This window comes from Drosophila novamexicana, unplaced genomic scaffold (assembly GCF_003285875.2).
Source record: "Drosophila novamexicana strain 15010-1031.04,08,12 unplaced genomic scaffold, DnovRS2.1 tig00001292-arrow-arrow-pilon, whole genome shotgun sequence".
Classification (NCBI taxonomy): Eukaryota; Metazoa; Arthropoda; class Insecta; order Diptera; family Drosophilidae; genus Drosophila; species Drosophila novamexicana.
Window position 1 is genome coordinate 147,501 of NW_020824848.1, and position 26,227 is coordinate 173,727.

At 40.9% G+C, this 26,227-nt stretch overlaps 2 protein-coding genes across 6 annotated transcripts in view; both read left to right on the forward strand.

Annotated features, from left to right (window-relative positions):
* LOC115766976 (beta-1,3-galactosyltransferase 1) overlaps positions 1–3,067 on the forward strand; it is a 17,718-nt gene extending 14,651 nt beyond the window's left edge. The window contains exons 2-3 of the mRNA XM_030711071.1: positions 574–1,647; positions 1,710–3,067. Coding sequence (XP_030566931.1) covers positions 643–1,647; positions 1,710–2,099 — 1,395 coding nt within the window. The 5' untranslated portion in view covers positions 574–642 and the 3' untranslated portion in view covers positions 2,100–3,067. The remainder of the gene's footprint in view (positions 1–573; positions 1,648–1,709) is intronic.
* A 1,077-nt stretch (positions 3,068–4,144) lies between these two features.
* Positions 4,145–26,227, forward strand: part of LOC115766967 (band 7 protein AGAP004871) — a 56,120-nt gene continuing 34,037 nt past the window's right edge. The window contains exons 1-3 of one of the 5 annotated variants that reach the window (XM_030711060.1): positions 6,192–6,343; positions 23,423–23,522; positions 24,114–24,129. In XM_030711060.1, coding sequence (XP_030566920.1) covers positions 6,293–6,343; positions 23,423–23,522; positions 24,114–24,129 — 167 coding nt within the window. In that variant the 5' untranslated portion in view covers positions 6,192–6,292. Of the gene's footprint in view, positions 4,213–6,191; positions 6,344–23,422; positions 23,529–24,113; positions 24,130–26,227 lie in introns of those variants that run through there. The other 4 variants (XM_030711055.1, XM_030711056.1, XM_030711059.1 and 1 more) reach the window with 4 other exon arrangements.

Genomic DNA, 26,227 nt, shown 5'->3' on the forward strand with positions numbered 1-26,227 from the left:
GGAAGGGCAGACGGACGGAAAGACTGACGGATAGACTTGTCAACTCAGCCTGATCTAGAAATATATATTTATTATAAAGAGTCGCAGATGTCTCCCTCTATGCGCAGATGTCTCCCTCTCTAGCTCTTATAGGTTCTGAGATCCTTGCGTTCATACATACGGACGGACGGACGGACAGACATACGGACAGACATACGGACGGACAGACGGACATGGCTAGATCGAGTCGGCTATTGATGCTGATCAAGAATATATATACTTTATGGGGTCGGAGATGCTTCCTTCTGCCGGTTACATACATTTGGATTTTGCACAAATACAATATGCCCTTATACCCATTTTTAATGGGTTCCAGGGTATAATAAATAAGCAAATATATAAATTATACAGGAAATTGAAAAAAAAAGAGTGGGAAACGTTTAAGTCAGTTTTCCTGACTGAATCATGAAACAAAATATGCAACTGCAGATTACGTGCTCGCCTCCCCCTTAGAGAGTTTTCACTGTAATTGTGTGTAATTCAATTAATGTTATATTTTTTGTTTTTTTTTTTTTTTACTTTGTCCCGTTGCAGCCACATCGATTGTCAATTAAATGGCAAAGCCACGCAGAAAACGCTTCCGTTTGAGGTGCGCACAGAAAGATGGCAAAGTACAAAACGATGCGCAGCCCAATGGATGCAGTTAATCGCTTCAGAAACCACAACAACAACAACAACAACAGCAGCAACAGCGGCTGGAACAGCATTAGAATGATGGTGAAACGCTTTCTGTTCATCTGCTTCTTTCTGGCATTCGGCATTTGGCTGATCGCCGTGCACCAGCCGGACACGGAGGAGGCATACGCCGTCAGCTCTGTGATACCAGCCACACAAATGCAGCAGCAAACGCAACCGAGTGCCAATGGCAGTAAACCAAACCAAATACACGACCCTAGTCGCACTCAGCAACTTATTAGCAACCTTAGTAGTTATTATTATTATAGCCCTAGCCTAGTTAGTCTAGACAACGCGGCCACGCCCGCCCCCATGCCCACTGCGGCCAGTCGATCGCCGTCAGCTCCGCTCTCAGCGTCGTCGCCGTCGTCTCCGCCAGCTTCAGCCACGCAGTTACCCTCGGATGCCAGCCAGCTGATCGATCTGCATCACTTTGCATATCTGATGGCACAGCCTGCCTGTGAGTCGCACATCCAGGCGCTTATCCTGGTGCACACAGCGCCGTGGAATGCCGAAAAACGCTCGCTGATACGCGAAACGTGGGGCGGATCGAGCATGACGTCTGCCCCAATGCCGCTGCGTGTTGTCTTTCTGCTGGGCGCCGTGTCGCAGGCGGATCAACAGCTGCAGCTGGCCCTGGAGCAGGAGAATGTGCGACACGCGGACATGGTGCAGGGCAACTTTCAGGATGCGTACCGCAACATGACCTACAAGCATGTGATGGCCTTTAAGTGGTTCAACAGCAGCTGCTCGCACGCCCAACTGTTGATTAAGGTGGACGACGATGTCTATGTGAATACGCCGCTTCTCATCCAGCTGCTGTCCAACACGAATCGCACCAATTCCAGCTCGCTGCGTGGACTGCTCCAGCAGCCGCACGATCTGCTCTTCTGCCGGCCCGAGCTGAGGTCCCGAGTGAAGCGCTCCTATCGCGTAAGTAGCCATATCTAAGAGATTCCAATCCAAACTAATTCCTATTCCTTTGCCATTTGCAGTCCAAGTGGCGCGTCAGCTTTAAAGAGTTCGCCGGCGACTATTATCCGCCGTATTGTCCGGGCTTTGCGATTGTCTACTCGCCGGACGTGGTGCAGCGCCTCTATCAGGCCGCCCAGCATGCCGGCTACTTTTGGGTGGACGATGTACACATAACCGGCGTACTGGCCCAGCAGACGAACACAACGATCACCACGCTGAAACCGTATGTCCTTTACGAATCGGCGTGTGAGCGTCTGCTCAGCGGGCGAAGCGATCCCAACCAGCTGGAGTTTCTGTTTACGGGCCACAGCATCTCGCCCGAGCAGATAAGGCGCCTGTGGCAGCTGCATGTGGCACAAAATGGCACCCAAAGAAACGAGGAGTCGGCCCAAGAGACGGGCTTGAGCTAGCTTCAAGCATGAATTGAAATGAGAGTTTGTTTTGGCTGTTTTTTTTTTTTTTTTTCCTTAAGTTCAGGGTTTCTCTTTTAAATTAAGTTGTTAACCTAGGCTCTAGCAATTAGATTATGAATTAATAAACTTAGTTAGCATTTGTCAGAGGAGAAGGGAAGAAGATGAAGTGAGGAGAAGAGTTCAAGTTGAAGTCAAGTGAACCACCAACCACCTGCCTACAATCATTCGTATATCATATATGATAGCATAACTGAAGCATTACGATAAAGCTAACGATAAGACAAACATTCAAAAGCCTCTCCGGGTGATAAATACACACACACACACATACTGCTACAAACACACATTCGTATATGCGCATATTTAAGCACAACTCTTAAAACTAAGCAACAACAACAACAACAATAGCATGTAATAATACCAAGATCTTAAGCTAAAAGTGTTTTAATCTGAATATTTAATATATATATATATATATATATATTTGAATATATATATAAAGAAATGTAAAACTCTAGCAAAACATGACATAGCGTAAAACAAAATGTTTAGTCTGATAAAATGTAATAAATTGTTTAATTTATTATGTATATTAATGGAATGTCATATGGAAATCTGTTGAGCGTACTTAGTAAATCGAATGTCGAATGTCGGCGTCAATTTACCAATAATGTATTTTTTGTATTCGTCTATAACAAATAACTATCTAATTTTATTCAAAGTGTAATAGGTATAATTGAATAACAACAAATGCAAAAAGTGAGTTACAAAATAAAGGGAACATTTAAGCCAGGAACGTTAACACAAATATCAAAAGGGAGAATGAATTGAACGAACGAAAGAGAAAATTTGTAACAAATGAAATTTATAAATGTGTAATGAAATTAACTAAATGTTCAAGTTTGTCAGAAATTATATATACATACACATACATATATGAAAGAAAACAAAAACTTACAAATTGTACAATGTCAAAGATGAAATAAAACGGACATAAATATTTGAATTTGAGTTTGAATTGAAAGTGCACTGCTTACTATGGCGCCAAATAATTTGTCAGTTTATTCAAATGTTCACTGCTTGGCAGGCATAACAGCATTGTGTACTAAATACTACAAGAGTGTACTAAATACTACAATCCTTAAGCGTGATGCCTACGGCAAAACACTCAGCTTATGAATGCTTGCATTGCGCGCAACATTTGAAAACCGAAAATAAATGTGACGTTAGAAAGGCGTTTACCTAGAGGTTTGATATTTTAAAAGTTCATCAGACTGATTAACAAAAATAAGCATAGATGTTGACTTTAATTAAAATTAAACTGTTTGGTAGACAGCACATGTGCACTTGAAAGTTTGTATTAAAAGTTGACTTTCAAAAATCACTGCACTGCTTTGCATGCCGCGAAACAAGCATGTTCATCATATAGCACACAGTCCTACACAGTCCTTAAAAGTTTGCATTCGAAGTTGAATTTCAAATAAAAAGCACTGCTTCGCACACCGCTTGTCAAGCAGTGTATCAGATAGTGTACTAAAAGTGTACATTGCAGAACACGCAGCTTTTGAATGTTTTCAGTGCGCGGCATATTTAAACAATGAAAATGTGAAAAATTGGGGTAAATTGAATTGATGAAAATGCAAATGCAGCCGTCACAAAATGCTGTCAAATAGGCGAAGCACATAAATTATTCACTAAAAGCCTGAACGCCGCACTTTTTAACAGCTGCTCACAAGGACATGCAAAAATTTCAACTAATCATTTCATACGCCACGTTGAACAAACAACACACACACGCGCGCACACACACACATACACACACAGACACATGCCTTGCATTCGATTTTAGGTGCATGCGCTAAAGGTTTGTTTTTGCCGTCGGTAGCCTTTGACTTTGACACGCCCCCGCCATGGGAGCGTGCGTCGTCCTTTGGCCTTTTCAGCGTGCTAATGAAGTGTGGTTGCGTGTCTTTTTGCCACAAATTGTTGCATTCAACACGTTTAGTGTGCGCTTAGTGGTCAGCGCGTACGGACATAAGAACAGGACACTTTTTGGAATTTCCTTTGCCTGAGACTAAAAACCCGGCAGGCTTTCTTCACAATGGTATTGGTAAGTTTGCTGCCAGCTGAGATGTTTCTGATATAACACTTAATTTAGAGATTTAACTTAAATAGTTGTATTTTTATTGTATTTATTGCTTAGCCCTTTTGAGGCCTGAGCATAGGTATCCTTGAAAAAGGAAAACCTGACTTATCCCTAGTTGATATCGATGTTGGACTATTTATATTGTAGAATGCAGTAAACTTTTGTCTAGAACTTGTTTCTAGAAAAACTATTCTCATTAATAAACTTTCATTTATAAGCTGAAAAAAGTGAAGTATTCAGAAAAGTTTTGATGGAAACAAGTAATGAATCAATTTTTATTGCGTTCTTCAAAAGATGAGGCGAAAATAGTTATATTGACATCATTTAGAGCTGAGCTAGGTTCGTGCTTCGGTTCTTTTGCCAAGAATCACGAAACAGACACGAATGCTCGTGCCTCAAAAGCACGATAAAGGCACGCTTTTAAGTAAGAGTGTTTCCAAGGAAAGCACAAAAAGCTCTTGGCTAGAAAATATAAAAAATGCGGATACCTTGTGGGCTTTGATTCAAGCCGAAGCGAAGCGAAGCCAAGCTTCTTTTGGAAATTGTCCCTGCGGCTGCGTTCTTTATTTGTCTGCTCGTCTCTTAAGAGTTAGCCGACTTCAGAATAATATCTAGTTGTTGCTTTACTCAAGGCTCCACTTTGATTGCCTTTAGCTATCAGAGGAGAAAAAGTGCGCAAGATAATCGAGCAAGGAACTGCTCAAGGCGCAGCTGGCCCAGCAGGACATTCGAAAAGTGTCTCTTTTAGTCGCCTCGTACGACAAGCGATGACATGCTGTGGTCGTATTCTATAATGCCCGCGAACCACACGGGCGAACCATTTGCTCTCAAAGCATCTCTACTTAAAATTTTACTCACATTGCATTTTGATAGAGCCTTGTTTAGCTAAGATTTCATGCTATATAACTGTTATTTTTGGTCGGCCCGGCTAAAACAATGTGGCACGAGTGGCGCTCAGTGTTTGCCGCTTAACTGACTAAGGCAAACTAAAACAACAACAAAAAAAAGAGAAACAACAAGAAAAACAGGAACAACAACAAGGCAAACAGGAACAAGAACTGTGAGAACAGGCCTGCTGCCTGCTTTAAGTGTGGGCGCCGCCTTCGTTAGCTGCAAATTATTTACAAGTGGATGCAAACAACATGCTGCATGCCCCAAACACACACACACACACATAGGCGCACAACTTCAGTTGCAGCTGCAGCTTCAGCTTCAACAGTTGCGTTCCACATGTTGTTGCTTGAGTTGTGCTAAAAATTTGCTCTGTTTTGGATGCTGTTTGCTCTAAAAGCTCGCCCGAAACTTTAAATGTGTGTCAAGTTGCGGAGTACGAAATTCCACACACACACACGCGCGCGCACGCCAGCACACGCACGCACACTCTCGCAGCGCAGGAGTCGTTGCCCCTGCAGCAGCGCGCCGGCGCTCATAAGTATGCTACAGTTTCCGCTGCTGCGCTCGAACTTCTGGCTTTTGGGCTGGCCATTTCTCTTATTCGCCATATATATATATATATTCTTTTTTTTAGCACTTGGTCTCGGCTCTGCTGGTCTGCTGCTGCTGCTGCTGCTGCTCGTCTGTGTGTGCTCTTCGTGCTGCGAGCTGCCTCGGCCGCCTATAAAATGTTTTGTTTTTCTGCAGTTTGTTGTTAGTGCTGAACGGTGAACGTGCAGCGTTTGTTGCCAACAATCTGTCGCACACACGGCCGTTTCTTTGGCTGCTGCTGTTGCTGTTGCTTTCGACGTAGCTGTGTGTACATGTGCTAAAAATAGCGCCCAAAATCAAGTGGCAAGTGGCAAGTGGCATGTGGCAAGTGACCAAGCAAATAAAAAAACATTATTACAAGACAATCAAAAGTCGGACAACAATAACAAACTGTGCAAATCAAATACCAAATCAAACAAATGCATTCTTTCAAAAGCAAAAAGAAGCGCAACAATAACAACAACAGGTGTTTCAGCTTTAATTAGTTGCATTGATTGACTTGTGTGTGTGTGTGTGCCTGTGTGTGTGTGTGTTGTGCTGCGCGCACGTGCTGGCCAACATGGTTGAGGAGTTTCTGGAGAAGTTACCTGAAATCGACACGCGCTACGAGGTAAGTTGTCAACCCGACCGCAAAGCAAATGCAATTCTAGTGCATTGCCTGGCATTGTCCCCGAGATGCCGTATGCATCCTGTTGAGGCAGAGCGCGGCGCGGCTTTTGTTTCACCTGCCACCTGCCACCTGCCGCCTGCTCGACGTCCTGTTCGTCCCTTTATCCTGAAAGCGCTTAAGCTCTGCTGCTCTGCTGCTGTTTGCTTTGTTGTTCAAATTACATTTTCCCTCTACAAGTATTCGCATTTATGCTGACTCCTCGAGCCTAACATGCGCGCATGTGGGCCGGATATTTAATCAGTTTGCCGTCGCTCTTAGCCAACAGTTGGCAGCGCACTTTTCAACATTTGCTTTTCGCGAATTGCTTTCAGTGCAAGTCTTAGTCAAATATTTGGCAGTTCCGCCTTATGATTGCGCCCTTAGGCAGGCTTTACTGTGGATTGAGAGCAAGCTAACAGCTTAAGCTTACACGGCAATTCCAGCTCAGCCCGGTAAGAAATTAAATGTCTATGGCTGGGCACACAGGGTTTGAACCAGTGCTTTTTAAATAATGGGTTCTTCAGCTGGGTTTCCACAGCCAGAAACTCAAGGGTTTAACGCCATGAAATCATATTTTCGTTTAATGCTAACCTAAAAGCTCGAGCCCAGGCATAAGGTCTGCATATATCAAACGAAATACTTATATTTCTAATATAATATAATATTTATATGAAGTTCTTATATATATAGATAGAGATATAGATATTTGAAGCATAACTTTAAAACTAGAAGGGCTAGATATATCAAACAAGGATATTCAAAACTTTTCACTTTTTGACTAGTTTTTCTCTATTCCTCCAAAAATGTGAGAAAAGGGCATTCTTAAAGTTAGAAACTTGCGCTTTGGTATATACGCACTTCTGTAAGTCTCATGTAAGCCCTGAAACTCTTTTGAAAATCGAACTATATATAGCCAAGTTATTAAGGGTCACGTTTCCCTTACATACAGAGAGGCCATATGAAGCAGACGCACAGCTGATTATCTGTATATATATGTATGTATATGTTAGAGCCTATATGCTCTTTCGCAAACACAGTGTATGTCGCAGGAGTAAGCACTCAAGACTAGGATTTGGCTTTGCAAGCTTTGTCGCACATTCGTTGCTTATAATTCTCAAGATGTTATAGCTGCAGACTGAGGACAAGGCCTCGCAAAGTCAGCTATTGATAGCCGAGAGGCTCTTCAAACAGAGTACCTGTGCAGTCTAGGCCAACATTCACCTCAAGCCGGCCAGCTTAAGATTTAGGGTATTAGAATGTTGAAAACGGCAGCTTGACGCTTAGTTCGGGGTATCTGGTAGTCGGACACACTCAACTAGTTTTTCTAAAAAACTTTTTGAATTGAAAGTGGATTTAAGGGTTCGCACCGGTTGCAGAGCAACCTTGGCACTATCATTAGCCTATCCAAAACCCATCAAGCCTTATTGATTGATAAGCAGCTGTTGAGCTCTCAACGGACAATTCCCTTGTGTATTTCGTGCCACACACTGGCAACATCTTTGGAACACAATCTCAGCCCATATCAGACCAGGGTAAACTATGCCAAAGGCAAAGCCGCCTGAGAATTAAGTCAACAACAGCTTAAAAGGCAATTAGCGCACTTCGAGCGGGTCATCCGAGGGCCAGCCACAAGTCAGGGCCAGCAATTTAGCGGGCACATTAACTTTATTAGCGCCCAACAACTGAATAAACATTGCACACACACACACACATGTACACTAATACACACACTTGCACAGTTGTGTACTTATAAACATAATCAAGTGTCGGGTATTTTTATACCACGAGCTCATTGCAAATGGGTAAAAAGGGTATCATGTTTTGTGCATGTGCATGTAACAGATAGCAGAAGGCATATTCGACCAGGGCTTGATCAGGGCTGCGTCTTCCGTTCATCAAAGATTATATGAGCTCCACCACAGATCAGGCTTGTTTTGTTATCGATATGAAATGGATAAAAATCGATGTCTATATCTCGAAGCTTCTTAGATCGCGAGACAAGATCCTATGAAATTTTTGTGAGTATGTCTCAGAATTTAAAAGATCGAGAGACAAGTCTCCATGAAATCGATAAAAATCGATAAATACTTAGGAGTATAGCTCGGAGTTTATCTCTTATCTCTTGCGTTTTGGTTTGAGATTAAATTTTGGTGCCATATTAAAGTGCAATTCAAATTTAAATCTTCATAAAGATCGGACTATAAGCACCGAAGTTAAGCAGAAACACATAGCTAGCAGAGGAGGGGGAAGGGCATGAAGAAGCACAGCTGCTTTTCATTCCATGCATATATGAAAGGAAGCTAGAATGCTCTGTAGAGGCAACTTGAGGGTATCTGCTAGTCATGCACTGCCGACTCGAGCACACGCTGACTTGTTAACAATGGCCATGCACAAGCCTTTTATGTCCCACAACTGGCGCCAAACAAAGCCTGTAAACTAATAAACTTGTAAGGGAAGCTACTGTCTGTCTTGCTGTGGGTGCGAGTGTGGGTGTGTTGTGTGTGGGCATGTGTATGCTTATGTGTGCTTGTATGCGCAATCGCGATCAATAAAAGTTAATTATTCAATACGACCTGCTATAAACTTTCACTCGAACTAAGCCGCACAATGAGTGTGCGTGTGTGTGTGCATTGTCTGTGTGCATTGTTTGTGTGTTTTTGTATCTGTGTATGTGTGTGTGCCTGCCGTGTGAGCCTTTGTCTCACTTACAGCTGTGCGCGGTGTGAGGCTTTCCTCCTTTTCTGCACCCTGTTAGCTCAGCTCCACGCGGTCGCATTGTCGCCACAATTTAACCGTTAATTTACATGGCAAAGTAGCTGCCACAATAACAATAAGAAACACCGCAGCTAGAACAAGAAGCGGGTTACAACTTATTAAATGTGGCCCTAAACCAACAGCTGCACTTGAAACTAGACCAAACCATTTGCGAGCCGACTTCATAAAGTTGAGCAAAAGTCAGTTGAACTGAACAGAAAGACACCTGCTGTGGTACACGTGCACTGCAAGAAATTCACATATCATTTCAGTATTGATTAAAAACTTTTGAATGCCAAATGAATTGCCAAACAATTAAATATGCAATGCATTTATAACTTATATCAAAGGCAGACACGCAACAATTTTTGGCTGTGAAAATTTAATTTTAATAATTAATTACTACTAATACACTGTACGAAATTTTGAATACTTTATGATAAGTACAGGCATTTCTGTGGGACATGAATAGCCCAACTTAGTTGCCGCTAGAACTAAAGGCAACTCATTTGGAGGCTGATTGCTGTACAGAGTATCTATTAGTCTGTCACACACTATGCTCTTGATCTGCTTAATTGTAATACATTTATATTTTGACATGTAGCCATATTCCCATTTGTGGCTAATTAAAACTCAAGCGGCTAAATTTGCTTTCTCTACTCGAGCATATTTATTGAACATCATCAACATTGTCATCACCATCATCATCATCATCATCACAATCATCATCATCATCATCATTATTGGTGGCAGGCAAAGTTTGTGGCATCTGCTAACATATATTTAGTATAGATTTTTGTGGCTTGAAGCACCTGCGAGGCGGCTGTGCAACGAGCTTCTGTTTATTTGCAAACAAAAAAGCAATTTGTGTGGACATTTTAATTGAAGCCTAGTCCGGGTCTACCTGATGCCATCAGACGAAACGAGACACACACATGAGCACAGCTCCATGCCAGTTGGCAGTTGGCATTCGGCCAGAAACTGTGGCAGTAGCTGGGACTGTGGCTGTGGCAGTGGCTGGCAAATGCCGTCGTCAACGACAAAGTCGTTGAAAACTTTGTCACATTTTGCTGGCAGAACATTTTCAATATGCAAAAGTCGTTAATACGATGGGCGCAGAGGCGTGGCTAAGGCAGATGCTATTTATACCCTAGCCCACTTGAAAATGTATACAAAAGGGGAATCATGGCATTGGGCACATGTACGTAACACGTGGCAGACGGCATTTCTGATCCCATAGAGTAACTATATTATTGATCGGCATCAATAGCAGAGTCGATCTAGCCATTGCATACATACATAAGTGCATAAATACGTACATACATACATGCACACATACATACATACATGTATACATGCATACATGCATACATACATGCATACATACATGCATACATACATACATACACACATACATACATACATGCATCCATACACACATACATACACACACACATACATACATACATACATACATACATACATACATACACACACACATACACATATACATACACACATACATACACACATACATACACACATACATACACACATACATACACACATACATGCATACATACCTACAATCGTACTCTCCCTGATTGTATCACCAACACACTTGTCAGGCACTTACTAAAAATGCATCAAAAACTGCAGGGCCTACTTGAATTCATGAGAATCGAGGAGTAGAGCCCTTGGTAGGAATGAGTTTTATTTAAAATTGCAGTTTAGCGACAAATAGGCTTGGACCGCGTTTTGCATTAGAAAACAAACAAAAATGCATGCATACATATATGTGCACATGCATTTCTGATTTCTGGCATTCAAAGCTGAACACCGATTTTTTAGTCGAAATTCATGTCCAAATCTTACCCCAAGATTCGTATATAGACATGGGTCTAAATTTCCTACCCCTATTACTCGGCCAAATCTCATCCGATCTTTACAAAGTTTGGCTTTTTCTTCATAGATTAATCTGGCATTCAAATCTGAACACCGATTTTTTAGTCGACATTCATGTCCAAATCTTACCCCAATATGCGTACATCGACATGGGTCAAAATGTCCCTACCCCATAAATCGGTCAAATCTCATCCGATTTTCACGAGGTTTGGCTTTTTCTTCATGGTTTTCCCTCTAGATTGATCTGGCATTCAAAGCTAAACACCGATTTTTTAGTCGAAATTCATGTCCAAATCTTACCCCAAGATTCGTACATCGACATGGGTCAAAATGTCCCTACCCCATAAATCGGTCAAATCTCATCCGATTTTCACGAGGTTTGGCTTTTTCTTCATGGTTTTCCCTCTAGATTAATCTGGCATTCAAATCTGAACACCGATTTTTTAGTCGAAATTCATGTCCAAATCTTACCCCAAGATTCGTACATCGACATGGGTCAAAATGTCCCTACCCCATAAATCGGTCAAATCTCATCCGATTTTCACGAGGTTTGGCTTTTTCTTCATAGTTTTCCCTCTAGATTAATCTGGCATTCAAATCTGGACACCGATTTTTTAGTCGAAATTCATGTCCAAATCTTACCCCAAGATTCGTACGTCGACATGGGTCAAAATGTCCCTACCCCATAAATCGGTCAAATCTCATCCGATTTTCACGAGGTTTGGCTTTTTCTTCATGGTTTGCCCTCTAGATTAATCTGACATTCAAATCTGAACACCGATTTTTTAGTCGAAATTCATGTCCAAATCTTACCTCAATATGCGTACATCGACATGGGTCAAAATGTCCCTACCCCATAAATCGGTCAAATCTCATCCGATTTTCACGAGGTTTGGCTTTTTCTTCATAGTTTTCCCTCTAGATTAATCTGGCAGTCAAATCTGGACACCGATTTTTTAGTCGAAATTCATGTCCAAATCTTACCCCAAGATTCGTACATCGACATGGGTCAAAACTTCCTACCCCTATAACTCGGCCAAATCTCATCCGATTTTTACGAGGTTGGACTTTTTCTTCACGGTTTTCCCTCTAGATTAATCTGGCATTCAAATCTGAACACCGATTTTTTAGTCGAAATTCATGTCCAAATCTTACCCCAAGATTCGTACATAGACATGGGTCAAAATTTCCTACCCCTATAACTCGGCCAAATCTCATCCGATTTTAACGAGGTTTGGCTTTTTCTTAATAGTTTTCCCTCTAGATTAATCTGGCATTCAAATCTGAATACCGATTTTTTAGTCGAAATTTATGCCAAAATCTTACCCAAAGATTCGTATATAGACATGGGTCAAAATGTCCCTACCCCATAAATCGGTCAAATCTCATCCGATGTTCACGAGGTTTGGCTTTTTCTTCATGGTTTTCCCTCTAGATTAATCTGACATTCAAATCTGAACACCGATTTTTTAGTCGAAATTCATGTCCAAATCTTACCTCAATATGCGTACATCGACATGGGTCAAAATGTCCCTACCCCATAAATCGGTCAAATCTCATCCGATTTTCACGAGGTTTGGCTTTTTCTTCATAGTTTTCCCTCTAGATTAATCTAGCATTCAAAGCTGAACACCGATTTTTTAGTCGAAATTCATGTCCAAATCTTACCCCAAGATTCGTATATAGACATGGGTCAAAATTTCCTACCCCTATAACTCGGCCAAATCTCATACGATCTTTACAAGGTTTGGCTTTTTCTTCATAGTTTTCCCTCTAGATTAATCTGGCATTCAAATCTGAACACCGATTTTTTAGTCGAAATTCATGTCCAAATCTTACCCCAATATGCGTACATCGACATGGTTCAAAATGTCCCTACCCCATAAATCGGTCAAATCTCATCCGATTTTCACGAGGTTTGGCTTTTTCTTCATGGTTTTCCCTCTAGATTAATCTGTCATTCAAAGCTGAACACCGATTTTTTAGTCGAAATTCATGTCCAAATCTTACCCCAAGATTCGTACATCGACATGGGTCAAAATGTCCCTACCCCATAAATCGGTCAAATCTCATCCGATTTTAACGAGGTTTGGCTTTTTCTTAATAGTTTTCCCTCTAGATTAATCTGGCATTCAAATCTGAACATCGATTTTTTAGTCGAAATTCATGTCCAAATCTAGCCCCAAGATTCGTACATAGACATGGGTCAAAATTTCCTACTTCATAACTCGGCCAAATCTCATCCGATTTTCACGAGGTTTGACTTTTTCTTAATAGTTTTCCCTCTAGATTAATCTGGCATTCAAATCTGAACACCGATTTTTTAGTCGAAATTCATGTCCAAATCTTACCCCAAGATTCGTACATCGACATGGGTCAAAATGTCCCTACCCCATAAATCGGTCAAATCTCATCTGATTTTTACAAGGTTTGGCTTTTTTTCATAGTTTTCCCTCTAGATTAATCTGGCATTCAAAGCTGAACACCGATTTTTTAGTCGAAATTCATGTCCAAATCTTACCCCAAGATTCGTATATAGACATGGGTCTAAATTTCCTACCCCTATTACTCGGCCAAATCTCATCCTATCTTTACAAAGTTTGGCTTTTTCTTCATAGTTTTCCCTCTAGATTAATCTGGCATTCAAATCTGAACACCGATTTTTTAGTCGACATTCATGTCCAAATCTTACCCCAATATGCGTACATCGACATGGGTCAAAATGTCCCTACCCCATAAAACGGTCAAATCTCATCCGATTTTCACGAGGTTTGGCTTTTTCTTCATGGTTTTCCCTCTAGATTGATCTGGCATTCAAAGCTAAACACCGATTTTTTAGTCGAAATTCATGTCCAAATCTTACCCCAAGATTCGTACATCGACATGGGTCAAAATGTCCCTACCCCATAAATCGGTCAAATCTCATCCGATTTTCACGAGGTTTGGCTTTTTCTTCATGGTTTTCCCTCTAGATTAATCTGGCATTCAAATCTGAACACCGATTTTTTAGTCGAAATTCATGTCCAAATCTTACCCCAATATTCGTACATCGACATGGGTCAAAATGTCCCTACCCCATAAATCGGTCAAATCTCATCCGATTTTCACGAGGTTTGGCTTTTTCTTCATGGTTTTCCCTTTAGATTAATCTGGCATTCAAATCTGAACACCGATTTTTTAGTCGAAATTCATGTCCAAATCTTACCCCAAGATTCGTACATCGACATGGGTCAAAATGTCCCTACCCCATAAATCGGTCAAATCTCATCCGATTTTCACGAGGTTTGGCTTTTTCTTCATAGTTTTCCCTCTAGATTAATCTGGCATTCAAATCTGGACACCGATTTTTTAGTCGAAATTCATGTCCAAATCTTACCCCAAGATTCGTACGTCGACATGGGTCAAAATGTCCCTACCCCATAAATCGGTCAAATCTCATCCGATTTTCACGAGGTTTGGCTTTTTCTTCACGGTTTTCCCTCTAGATTAATCTGGCATTCAAATCTGAACACCGATTTTTTAGTCGAAATTCATGTCCAAATCTTACCCCAATATTCGTACATCGACATGGGTCAAAATGTCCCTACCCCATAAATCGGTCAAATCTCATCCGATTTTCACGAGGTTTGGCTTTTTCTTCATGGTTTTCCCTTTAGATTAATCTGGCATTCAAATCTGAACACCGATTTTTTAGTCGAAATTCATGTCCAAATCTTACCCCAAGATTCGTACATCGACATGGGTCAAAATGTCCCTACCCCATAAATCGGTCAAATCTCATCCGATTTTCACGAGGTTTGGCTTTTTCTTCATGGTTTTCCCTCTAGATTAATCTGGCATTCAAATCTGAACACCGATTTTTTAGTCGAAATTCATGTCCAAATCTTACCCCAATATTCGTACATCGACATGGGTCAAAATGTCCCTACCCCATAAATCGGTCAAATCTCATCCGATTTTCACGAGGTTTGGCTTTTTCTTCATGGTTTTCCCTTTAGATTAATCTGGCATTCAAATCTGAACACCGATTTTTTAGTCGAAATTCATGTCCAAATCTTACCCCAAGATTCGTACATCGACATGGGTCAAAATGTCCCTACCCCATAAATCGGTCAAATCTCATCCGATTTTCACGAGGTTTGGCTTTTTCTTCATAGTTTTCCCTCTAGATTAATCTGGCAGTCAAATCTGGACACCGATTTTTTAGTCGAAATTCATGTCCAAATCTTACCCCAAGATTCGTACATCGACATGGGTCAAAATGTCCCTACCCCATAAATCGGTCAAATCTCATCCGATTTTTACGAGGTTGGGCTTTTTCTTAATAGTTTTCCCTCTAGATTAATCTGGCATTCAAATCTGAACATCGATTTTTTAGTCGAAATTCATGTCCAAATCTTACCCCAAGATTCGTACATCGACATGGGTCAAAATGTCCCTACCCCATAAATCGGTCAAATCTCATCCGATGTTCACGAGGTTTGGCTTTTTCTTAATGGTTTTCCCTCTAGATTAATCTGGCATTCAAATCTGAACACCGATTTTTTAGTCGAAATTCATGTCCAAATCTTACCCCAATATTCGTACATCGACATGGGTCAAAATGTCCCTACCCCATAAATCGGTAAAATCTCATCCGATTTTCACGAGGTTTGGCTTTTTCTTCATGGTTTTCCCTTTAGATTAATCTGGCATTCAAATCTGAACACCGATTTTTTAGTCGAAATTCATGTCCAAATCTTACCCCAAGATTCGTACATCGACATGGGTCAAAATGTCCCTACCCCATAAATCGGTCAAATCTCATCCGATTTTCACGAGGTTTGGCTTTTTCTTCATAGTTTTCCCTCTAGATTAATCTGGCATTCAAATCTGGACACCGATTTTTTAGTCGAAATTCATGTCCAAATCTTACCCCAAGATTCGTACGTCGACATGGGTCAAAATGTCCCTACCCCATAAATCGGTCAAATCTCATCCGATTTTCACGAGGTTTTTGCCCTCTAGATTAATCTGACATTCAAATCTGAACACCGATTTTTTAGTCGAAATTCATGTCCAAATCTTACCTCAATATGCGTACATCGACATGGGTCAAAATGTCCCTACCCCATAAATCGGTCAAATCTCATCCGATTTTCACGAGGTTTGGCTTTTTCTTCATAGTTTTCCCTCTAGATTAATCTAGCATTCAAAGCTGAACACCGATTTTTTAGTCGAAATTCATGTCCAAATCTTACCCCAAGATTCGTATATAGACATGGGTCAAAATTTCCTACCCCTATAACTCGGCCAAATCTCATACGATCTTTACAAGGTTTGGCTTTTTCTTCATAGTTTTCCCTCTAGATTAATCTGGCATTCAAATCTGAACACCGATTTTTTAGTCGAAATTCATGTCCAAATCTTACCCCAATATGCGTACATCGACATGGTTCAAAATGTCCCTACCCCATAAATCGGTCAAATCTCATCCGATTTTCACGAGGTTTGGCTTTTTCTTCATGGTTTTCCCTCTAGATTAATCTGTCATTCAAAGCTGAACACCGATTTTTTAGTCGAAATTCATGTCCAAATCTTACCCCAAGATTCGTACATCGACATGGGTCAAAATGTCCCTACCCCATAAATCGGTCAAATCTCATCCGATTTTAACGAGGTTTGGCTTTTTCTTAATAGTTTTCCCTCTAGATTAATCTGGCATTCAAATCTGAACATCGATTTTTTAGTCGAAATTCATGTCCAAATCTAGCCCCAAGATTCGTACATAGACATGGGTCAAAATTTCCTACTTCATAACTCGGCCAAATCTCATCCGATTTTCACGAGGTTTGACTTTTTCTTAATAGTTTTCCCTCTAGATTAATCTGGCATTCAAATCTGAACACCGATTTTTTAGTCGAAATTCATGTCCAAATCTTACCCCAAGATTTGTACATCGACATGGGTCAAAATGTCCCTACCCCATAAATCGGTCAAATCTCATCTGATTTTTACAAGGTTTGGCTTTTTCTTCATAGTTTTCCCTCTAGATTAATCTGGCATTCAAAGCTGAACACCGATTTTTTAGTCGAAATTCATGTCCAAATCTTACCCCAAGATTCGTATATAGACATGGGTCTAAATTTCCTACCCCTATTACTCGGCCAAATCTCATCCGATCTTTACAAAGTTTGGCTTTTTCTTCATAGTTTTCCCTCTAGATTAATCTGGCATTCAAATCTGATCTTTACAAAGTTTGGCTTTTTCTTCATAGTTTTCCCTCTAGATTAATCTGGCATTCAAATCTGAACACCGATTTTTTAGTCGACATTCATGTCCAAATCTTACCCCAATATGCGTACATCGACATGGGTCAAAATGTCCCTACCCCATAAATCGGTCAAATCTCATCCGATTTTCACGAGGTTTGGCTTTTTCTTCATGGTTTTCCCTCTAGATTGATCTGGCATTCAAAGCTAAACACCGATTTTTTAGTCGAAATTCATGTCCAAATCTTACCCCAAGATTCGTACGTCGACATGGGTCAAAATGTCCCTACCCCATAAATCGGTCAAATCTCATCCGATTTTCACGAGGTTTGGCTTTTTCTTCATGGTTTTCCCTCTAGATTAATCTGGCATTCAAATCTGAATACCGATTTTTTAGTCGAAATTTATGCCAAAATCTTACCCAAAGATTCGTATATAGACATGGGTCAAAATGTCCCTACCCCATAAATCGGTCAAATCTCATCCGATTTTCACGAGGTTTGGCTTTTTCTTCATAGTTTTCCCTCTAGATTAATCTGGCAGTCAAATCTGGACACCGATTTTTTAGTCGAAATTCATGTCCAAATCTTACCCCAAGATTCGTACATCGACATGGGTCAAAATGTCCCTACCCCATAAATCGGTCAAATCTCATCCGATTTTTACGAGGTTGGGCTTTTTCTTAATAGTTTTCCCTCTAGATTAATCTGGCATTCAAATCTGAACATCGATTTTTTAGTCGAAATTCATGTACAAATCTTACCCCAAGATTCGTACATCGACATGGGTCAAAATGTCCCTACCCCATAAATCGGTCAAATCTCATCCGATGTTCACGAGGTTTGGCTTTTTCTTCATGGTTTTCCCTCTAGATTAATCTGGCATTCAAATCTGAACACCGATTTTTTAGTCGAAATTCATGTCCAAATCTTACCCCAATATTCGTACATCGACATGGGTCAAAATGTCCCTACCCCATAAATCGGTCAAATCTCATCCGATTTTCACGAGGTTTGGCTTTTTCTTCATGGTTTTCCCTTTAGATTAATCTGGCATTCAAATCTGAACACCGATTTTTTAGTCGAAATTCATGTCCAAATCTTACCCCAAGATTCGTACATCGACATGGGTCAAAATGTCCCTACCCCATAAATCGGTCAAATCTCATCCGATTTTCACGAGGTTTGGCTTTTTCTTCATAGTTTTCCCTCTAGATTAATCTGGCATTCAAATCTGGACACCGATTTTTTAGTCGAAATTCATGTCCAAATCTTACCCCAAGATTCGTACTTCGACATGGGTCAAAATGTCCCTACCCCATAAATCGGTCAAATCTCATCCGATTTTCACGAGGTTTGGCTTTTTCTTCATGGTTTGCCCTCTAGATTAATCTGACATTCAAATCTGAACACCGATTTTTTAGTCGAAATTCATGTCCAAATCTTACCTCAATATGCGTACATCGACATGGGTCAAAATGTCCCTACCCCATAAATCGGTCAAATCTCATCCGATTTTCACGAGGTTTGGCTTTTTCTTCATAGTTTTCCCTCTAGATTAATCTGGCAGTCAAATCTGGACACCGATTTTTTAGTCGAAATTCATGTCCAAATCTTACCCCAAGATTCGTACATCGACATGGGTCAAAACTTCCTACCCCTATAACTCGGCCAAATCTCATCCGATTTTTACGAGGTTGGACTTTTTCTTCACGGTTTTCCCTCTAGATTAATCTGGCATTCAAATCTGAACACCGATTTTTTAGTCGAAATTCATGTCCAAATCTTACCCCAAGATTCGTACATAGACATGGGTCAAAATTTCCTACCCCTATAACTCGGCCAAATCTCATCCGATTTTAACGAGGTTTGGCTTTTTCTTAATAGTTTTCCCTCTAGATTAATCTGGCATTCAAATCTGAACATCGATTTTTTAGTCGAAATTCATGTCCAAATCTAGCCCCAAGATTCGTACATAGACATGGGTCAAAATTTCCTACTTCATAACTCGGCCAAATCTCATCCGATTTTCACGAGGTTTGACTTTTTCTTAATAGTTTTCCCTCTAGATTAATCTGGCATTCAAATCTGAACACCGATTTTTTAGTTGAAATTCATGTCCAAATCTTACCCCAAGATTCGTACATAGACATGGGTCAAAATTTCCTACCCCTATAACTCGGCCAAATCTCATCTGATTTTTACAAGGTTTGGCTTTTTCTTAATAGTTTTCTCTCTAGATTAATCTGGCATTCAAATCTGAACACCGATTTTTTAGTCGAAATTCATGTCCAAATCTTACCCCAAGATTCGTATATAGACATGGGTCAAAATTTCCCACCCCTATAACTCGGCCAAATCTCATCCGATCTTTACAAGGTTTGGCTTTTTCTTCATAGTTTTCCCTCTAGATTAATCTGGCATTCAAATCTGAACACCAATTTTTTAGTCGAAATTCATGTCCAAATCTTACCCCAATATGCGTACATCGACATGGGTCAAAATGTCCCTACCCCATAAATCGGTCAAATCTCATCCGATTTTCACGAGGTTTGGCTTTTTCTTCATGGTTTTCCCTCTAGATTAATCTGGCATTCAAAGCTGAACACCGATTTTTTAGTCGGAATTCATGTCCAAATCTAGCCCCAAGATTCGTACATAGACATGGGTCAAAATTTCCTACCCCTATAACTCGGCCAAATCTCATCCGATTTTTACGAGGCTGGGCTTTTTCTTCACGGTTTTCCCTCTAGATTAATTTGGCATTCAAATCTGAATACCGATTTTTTAGTCGAAATTTATGCCAAAATCTTACCCAAAGATTCGTATATAGACATGGGTCAAAATTTCCTACCCCTATAACTCGACCAAATCTCATCCGATTTTAACGAGGTTTGGCTTTTTCTTCACAGTTTTCCCTCTAGATTAATCTGGCATTCAAATCTGGACACCGATTTTTTAGTCGAAATTCATGTCCAAATCTTACATCAAGATTCGTACATAGACATGGGTCAAAATTTCCTACCCCTATAACTCGGCCAAATCTCATCCGATTTTTACGAGGCTGGGCTTTTTCTTCACGGTTTTCCCTCTAGATTAATCTGGCATTCAAATCTGAATACCGATTTTTTAGTCGAAATTTATGCCAAAATCTTACCCCAAGATTCGTATATAGACATAGGTCAAAATTTCCGACTCCCATACACCCCATACTCGTATAGTATATAGAAACTATGCGTTTGGTATTTACACCTTATTGGAAAGCATATTTATGCCCTGAAAACTTATTAGAGATCAGTTAGTAAGCATCAGAGATAGTTAAGAACTCATTCCGGGACTCATACGGGACTCTAGAAAGAAGTTGTGTTGAAGGAAACAAGGATGCTTGTTCTGCAGCTTGTGGGGTGTAGGGTATCTGCTGGTCGATCACGTTTAACTTCTTTCGCGTATGCGTAATGTGCTACATAATGCTGCATAATGTTTAGATCAAAATTGAATTGCGCATTTTACATGTCGTATACGTGATGCCCATTTTGGCTGTTAAAAATGCCGTCGCCCCGCACATTTTAGCTGCATTGCGCGCGCACATGTGTATATGTGTGTGTGTGTGTGTGTGTGTGTGTGTGACTGGCCGCGTCTGTTGTGCGACAGATTAAACTGAAAGTTATTGTCGATTCGGGGTGTTCAGCTGAAAGATGAAGGCGATAGCTGAGGGCTGCCGTCCCGAAATAAATCATCCGATTTGTGATTCGCTGCTCCGCATTGTTGGCCTTTGATTTATGGCCGAAAAAAGCATTTCGACTATTTACTGTCTACATGTTGTTTTTCTTTTATTTATACTATTTGTTTGCGTATCATTTGTGGCTCTGGCTTCGCTTCGTATTGAATTCCGAAATTTGCAATTTTATTGCTTCATTATAAAACCGAATGAGATTCATGAAAGGAACAACAACTGAGCGAACTCTAGGCGAAAGTGCCTGTGTATTCGTTATGGGTTATATTATTAACCGGCTTTGCCCGGGCAAAGTTTGTTGCTCGTGGGAAATTAAAACTTTGTCTCAACTACTTCTAGCCCTATTCACAATCAGCTGAGGGCATTTTTCGCATACGTTGAATCACGTTTCAAATCAAAATTATACAGCGAATTAAAAAATCAAAAGTTGCCAGCTTTTCGACTAATTTAATTATTTTGTATAGGGCCAACTTTCTGCATGGGTGTGAGCTTTTCATTAAGCTTTGAAGTCCATGAAGTCGATTCTTTTTGAGGCCAATCGATAATTCTAGCTCGAACGAGTCCAATAAATCCCATTCCGATTCAAAGCGGATTTTGTATTTGCCATCAAAATGCGCATCGCTTCGAGGAAATGGTTATTAGATGGCTTCCATATCCTTGGTAATCATATCAAAGAGATAGTCCTGGTCAACCTAAAGCTGCATATCCTTGCAAAATGCGCCAGTATATGGCCAACAACAGCTTCCGCCCATTTTCTGCTGCTGCTTCCACAAGTTTTCAGTTGCAGCTGCTACTGAAAATGCATTCAATATTTTCCCACTGAGCGTGTGCGTATGATTTTCCAGGAAATACACATATGAGCTGCTAGCAATGGCTGCCCCTGAAAGTAGGCAATAGAATTCTACGGCAGCTGATTCTTGGGCTATCTAGGAGAATTATATCTGGATTGGTGCAAGTCTATTGATTGCTGTGAAAACATTTTGGCTTTCAGTATATATATATTATATATAAGCATACGAAATATTTGCTGTCTATTTGTTAAGAAACAATCACATCTTCAAAATATATTTAGAGACATCTGCTCTTTACTTCGTATGCCGTGTTCAGTTCTGTGTCACTTTTCTCTCGCCCATCAACGCGCTGCTCAAAAGCCTTCACACAAAGTGTTTTATCAGCTAATTCCAACATTGGCCGGCAAATGTACAGCGTTCAGTTAGGGCCAAATGCGTTTGTTATAGTGCTAATCCGGCAGGACAATGGCCAGACTCGGCTCTGTGGAAATTTCATTAATAAATGTCGACGCGTGCACAGAAAATAATCCATTTTACTCAATGCTCGGGCATCCGGGCCAGCGGGCGAGGATGTGCCAGAGTCAGCTGAATGCAAACAATAAACATTGGAAAATATCACAGCTCGGCGGGCAACGCAGCAGCTGCTGCAGGCATTGAAAAACCCGAAGCCAAGCGGGGCGCCCTGTTGGAAGCGAGCGAAAGCATTTTAAAACCGCATACAGCAAATGCTTTTGTTGGCACTCACTACATAGGACACCCCACCCCCTCCCCCCTCCCCCCTCCACCGCTCACCGAAAAAAAAAGAAACCAATTTATCTACTTCATTTTTGGAAAAAACCGCAACGGATTGCATTCCGCGCGGGTGGCGAAAACGAACGCGCGCAGCCATAAAGAGCATAGCCAAAGAGCCGGAAAGAATGTAAAAGCAGGGTATCTTTGAAGTGCCGAAGATTAAATGCACTGGCTGATATATTTATCCATGCGAAATAGTTTTAGAGCTTTAAGAAAGACAAGAGCACTCAAATTGTGTTCTTTTATAGAAGCTAGGGGGTTAAGTTATAATAAGACTCTGCTCAAATGTTTTTATCTCGGATTATTTAGGAGAGTTTAGAGAGAAATATATGGAGTTCTCTTATAGAAAGAGATATAATCAATGTGGACACAAAAATCAACTACCTTACAAAGGATGTTTCAGGAATGGCTGCGACTTATCCTATCTACTTTTTGATAATTATTAATTTTGGACTAGAAAAGAATATGTGCATTCATAAGTCACACTTTCTGCGACAAATTATGAGTACCCGCTGAAAGAGTATTAAAATGAACATGAAAATATGACATGGCTGCAGGATTAAACTGACATGCAACGCAGTCAACCGCAAGAGGTGACCATGTTCGGGATAAATGCAATTTGGCCCGTTGTGCCACGCCGCCTAATTAAGTTTGGCAACTGGCGCAACTTCGTGACCAGCTCTGGCAAAAATTTCCAGTGCAGCCAAAACTTTTGTCAAATGAAAAACTCATATATGTAGTTATTAATGCAGCTGCCCAGCCCCTTCTATATATATGTACATATATATCTACATGTATCTTGATCTGTTTTGCAGGACATTGTGCCCATGGAACAAGTGAGCTCGATGGTCTCCAATGGCGGCGGCAGCGTCACGATGCAGCGCGACGATGAATACCGAAATCGCATCATGAAAAGTAAGTGTGTCAAAGCTATGTGTTGTGTGTATATATGCATACATATATATGTTGTGTGTAGCCCCCAACCCCCGCCCCGTACAGAATTAAAAAAAGAAAACAGCCAGCCACACCAACCCCAAAGAGCCAACATATAGAAAGGTAACTGCTGCTCATGCTGCTGCTGCTGCTGTGGACTTTGCCTGGGAGTGCAACTATCCCTGACCCACTGGCTCTGTAGTTGACATAGTTAAAAAGCCAGCCGCCCGCCCGGCGAGCAGCTGCCGCAGTCGCAGCAGCAGCGGCAAATAAATAGCGTTTCACATTTCGCTTAGCGGTATTGCATGCGCCGTGCCCCAAACGCCTTGCATGCGCCGTGCTGCATGCGTTTAGCTTAGCTTTTAACAACTTTTAGCAATCTGTATTATATATATAAATTTGACTAACAAATGAAAAACGTAATCATTTCATGATGCTTGCCCAACAAATTCGTCGAATTTGGAAACGAACTCTGTACAAATTTGCATAACAAACCAAAAATAACAAAATGCATCATCAAATAACCAACTAACCAACCAAAACAACTCTCACAACTCTCTCGCTCATCTGTAGTACGTAGACTTGGTGAGTCCTAAAAATTTGAATTTAAATTGAAAAATTTGATATAAGATTTATGTTGCAGTCGGTTGCAATCGACAGCTTAGTACTCGTTCGCACTTCAATAACTGCTTAATCCTACTTGTTTATTTGTCCGATTTTTCGTAGAATAAGAAATATTTTTCAAACGATTTTCGGATACTCATTCGAAGCCAACCAGATCGAGCGTCGAGTATCTTGTGTGTTCGATTGAACGAGCGATCCAACAAAAATACCTTTATACAAACGAAGCTCGAGCTGTTCGCACCTGCAACATGTTCGAGCCAACGGTTGGGTTGTGCCCATGAGAGACAATACATTTATGAATGATAAGCTCGAACTTAACTCGAACGAGTTCGATCAGATCGAGCTTGTTTCGTTGTTCAATTTCGAATTCCGAACGAAAGATCAACTTTTCAGTTTGCGAACGAGTATAAAATCGCCTTAAAATTTTTTATTTGATTAGTTTAAATTACAAATGAATAAGTGAATATATTTGCAAATGTAAGTATGAATCGTATGAATATGAGAATTTTGAATCAATTTCAAACTAGGTTTACTATTAAATTTTGATTTGCAATTAAATTAGTTTAGCCGAACACGAAGTTCCGGAGGCATTTACATAAATTACCAGCTCATATTGCATACACATGTGAATAGCTATATGTGTGTAGATGTGTGTGTGTGTGTGTGTGTGTGTGTGTGTGCGTGCCACACATTAGCCAAACATTTGCTAAGTGCTCAGTAACCATAAAGTTCGTCTTTTGGCTGATTAAACCGAGTGTGTGCCGTGTGGCTTCGGGGCGTATACTTGATATTTGTTTCAGCCTTAATGTATCTGCCTCCGTGTCGCTCCGCCCCTTGAGCTCAGAATGTGCTGACTGCAAATATCTCAGGCTTAATGCTGCACCGATACGCCTACTACAACATATATATCTTGATAAGTTTCTACACACGAGCGACAGGAGACAGGCGACAGGAGACAGCTTCATTTGCTGTCCTCCTTGCTGTATGTAATAACTAAACACATAGAGCATCATCTGCACTCGACTTAAATGACCAGGACGACCTGCAAATAACAGCTCAGCCGTGGATGGAAAATCAAAAAAAGCAACGGCATATGGGGCCATCAAATACCCTGTAAAGTGTGCGCTTAGGATTATGTCAGCTTTTGTAACAAGTTCTGAATGTTGATTTATTTAAGTAAGTGGACTCTCTCTCTCTCTCTCTCTGTCTCTTTGTAGCTCTTATACTCAATCTGTCTGCCAATCCTTTTCTCTGACTTTATCTATCTCTTTTGTTTCTGCCTCTACCTTTTACATGCCCTACTCTAACTAAAGCACCTCACCGACAACATACGTCTAGGGTATTACAACGAATATAGAGCACAGGACAAGGTCCAAACATTTTTCATCATCAGTTAATTTCAGTCCCATACCTTGCCATCGCCCAGTCCCCTGCCCCGTGCCACGCCCCCGTTCGACTTCTTAGGTCCCTTATTTAGCATTAGCTTGGCATTTAACAGCTGGCAGCTAAAACTCTCCTCTCGCAGCGCAACGAAACCAAAAGTAAAACAAATAATTTGCGGGCAAAAACAAAGCCTGCCAACGCAAGGACAAATAAAAGAAATTAAAACTGCGAGACGCTCCGCGCTCCACATTCCACTTTGATGAAACGCCCGGCCATCCCTTCCCTCCCCTGCCGCCCATTGCTCCGCCGAGTGTGGCCGCAAAGACAAACACAAAGCGCAGCCAAGGCCCGTGGCGTTGGCTGCCAACCAATCGAGGACCAAGTGGAGGCCAGAGCCCAGCAAGAAGGAACAGAAGCGACTGGTTCAATGCACTGCACGCTCTGCGACTGCCTCAAGAGCCCGCCAGCCTCGGCTAAAGTTAAGAAAATCGCCTAAGCCTCAAACAAAAAAATAAAACAAACACGATTTAGATTGGGAGTGCCCGACTGGCGGATACCCAAGCTGTCGAAACAGATGTTCGGTATTTATTGTCCCATCTTTATGAATTCGGCAAGGCATTAATAAGGCTTACAAAATATGACTCAAAAATAGAGAATTTTTGGTGGGAATGGGTAGAGGT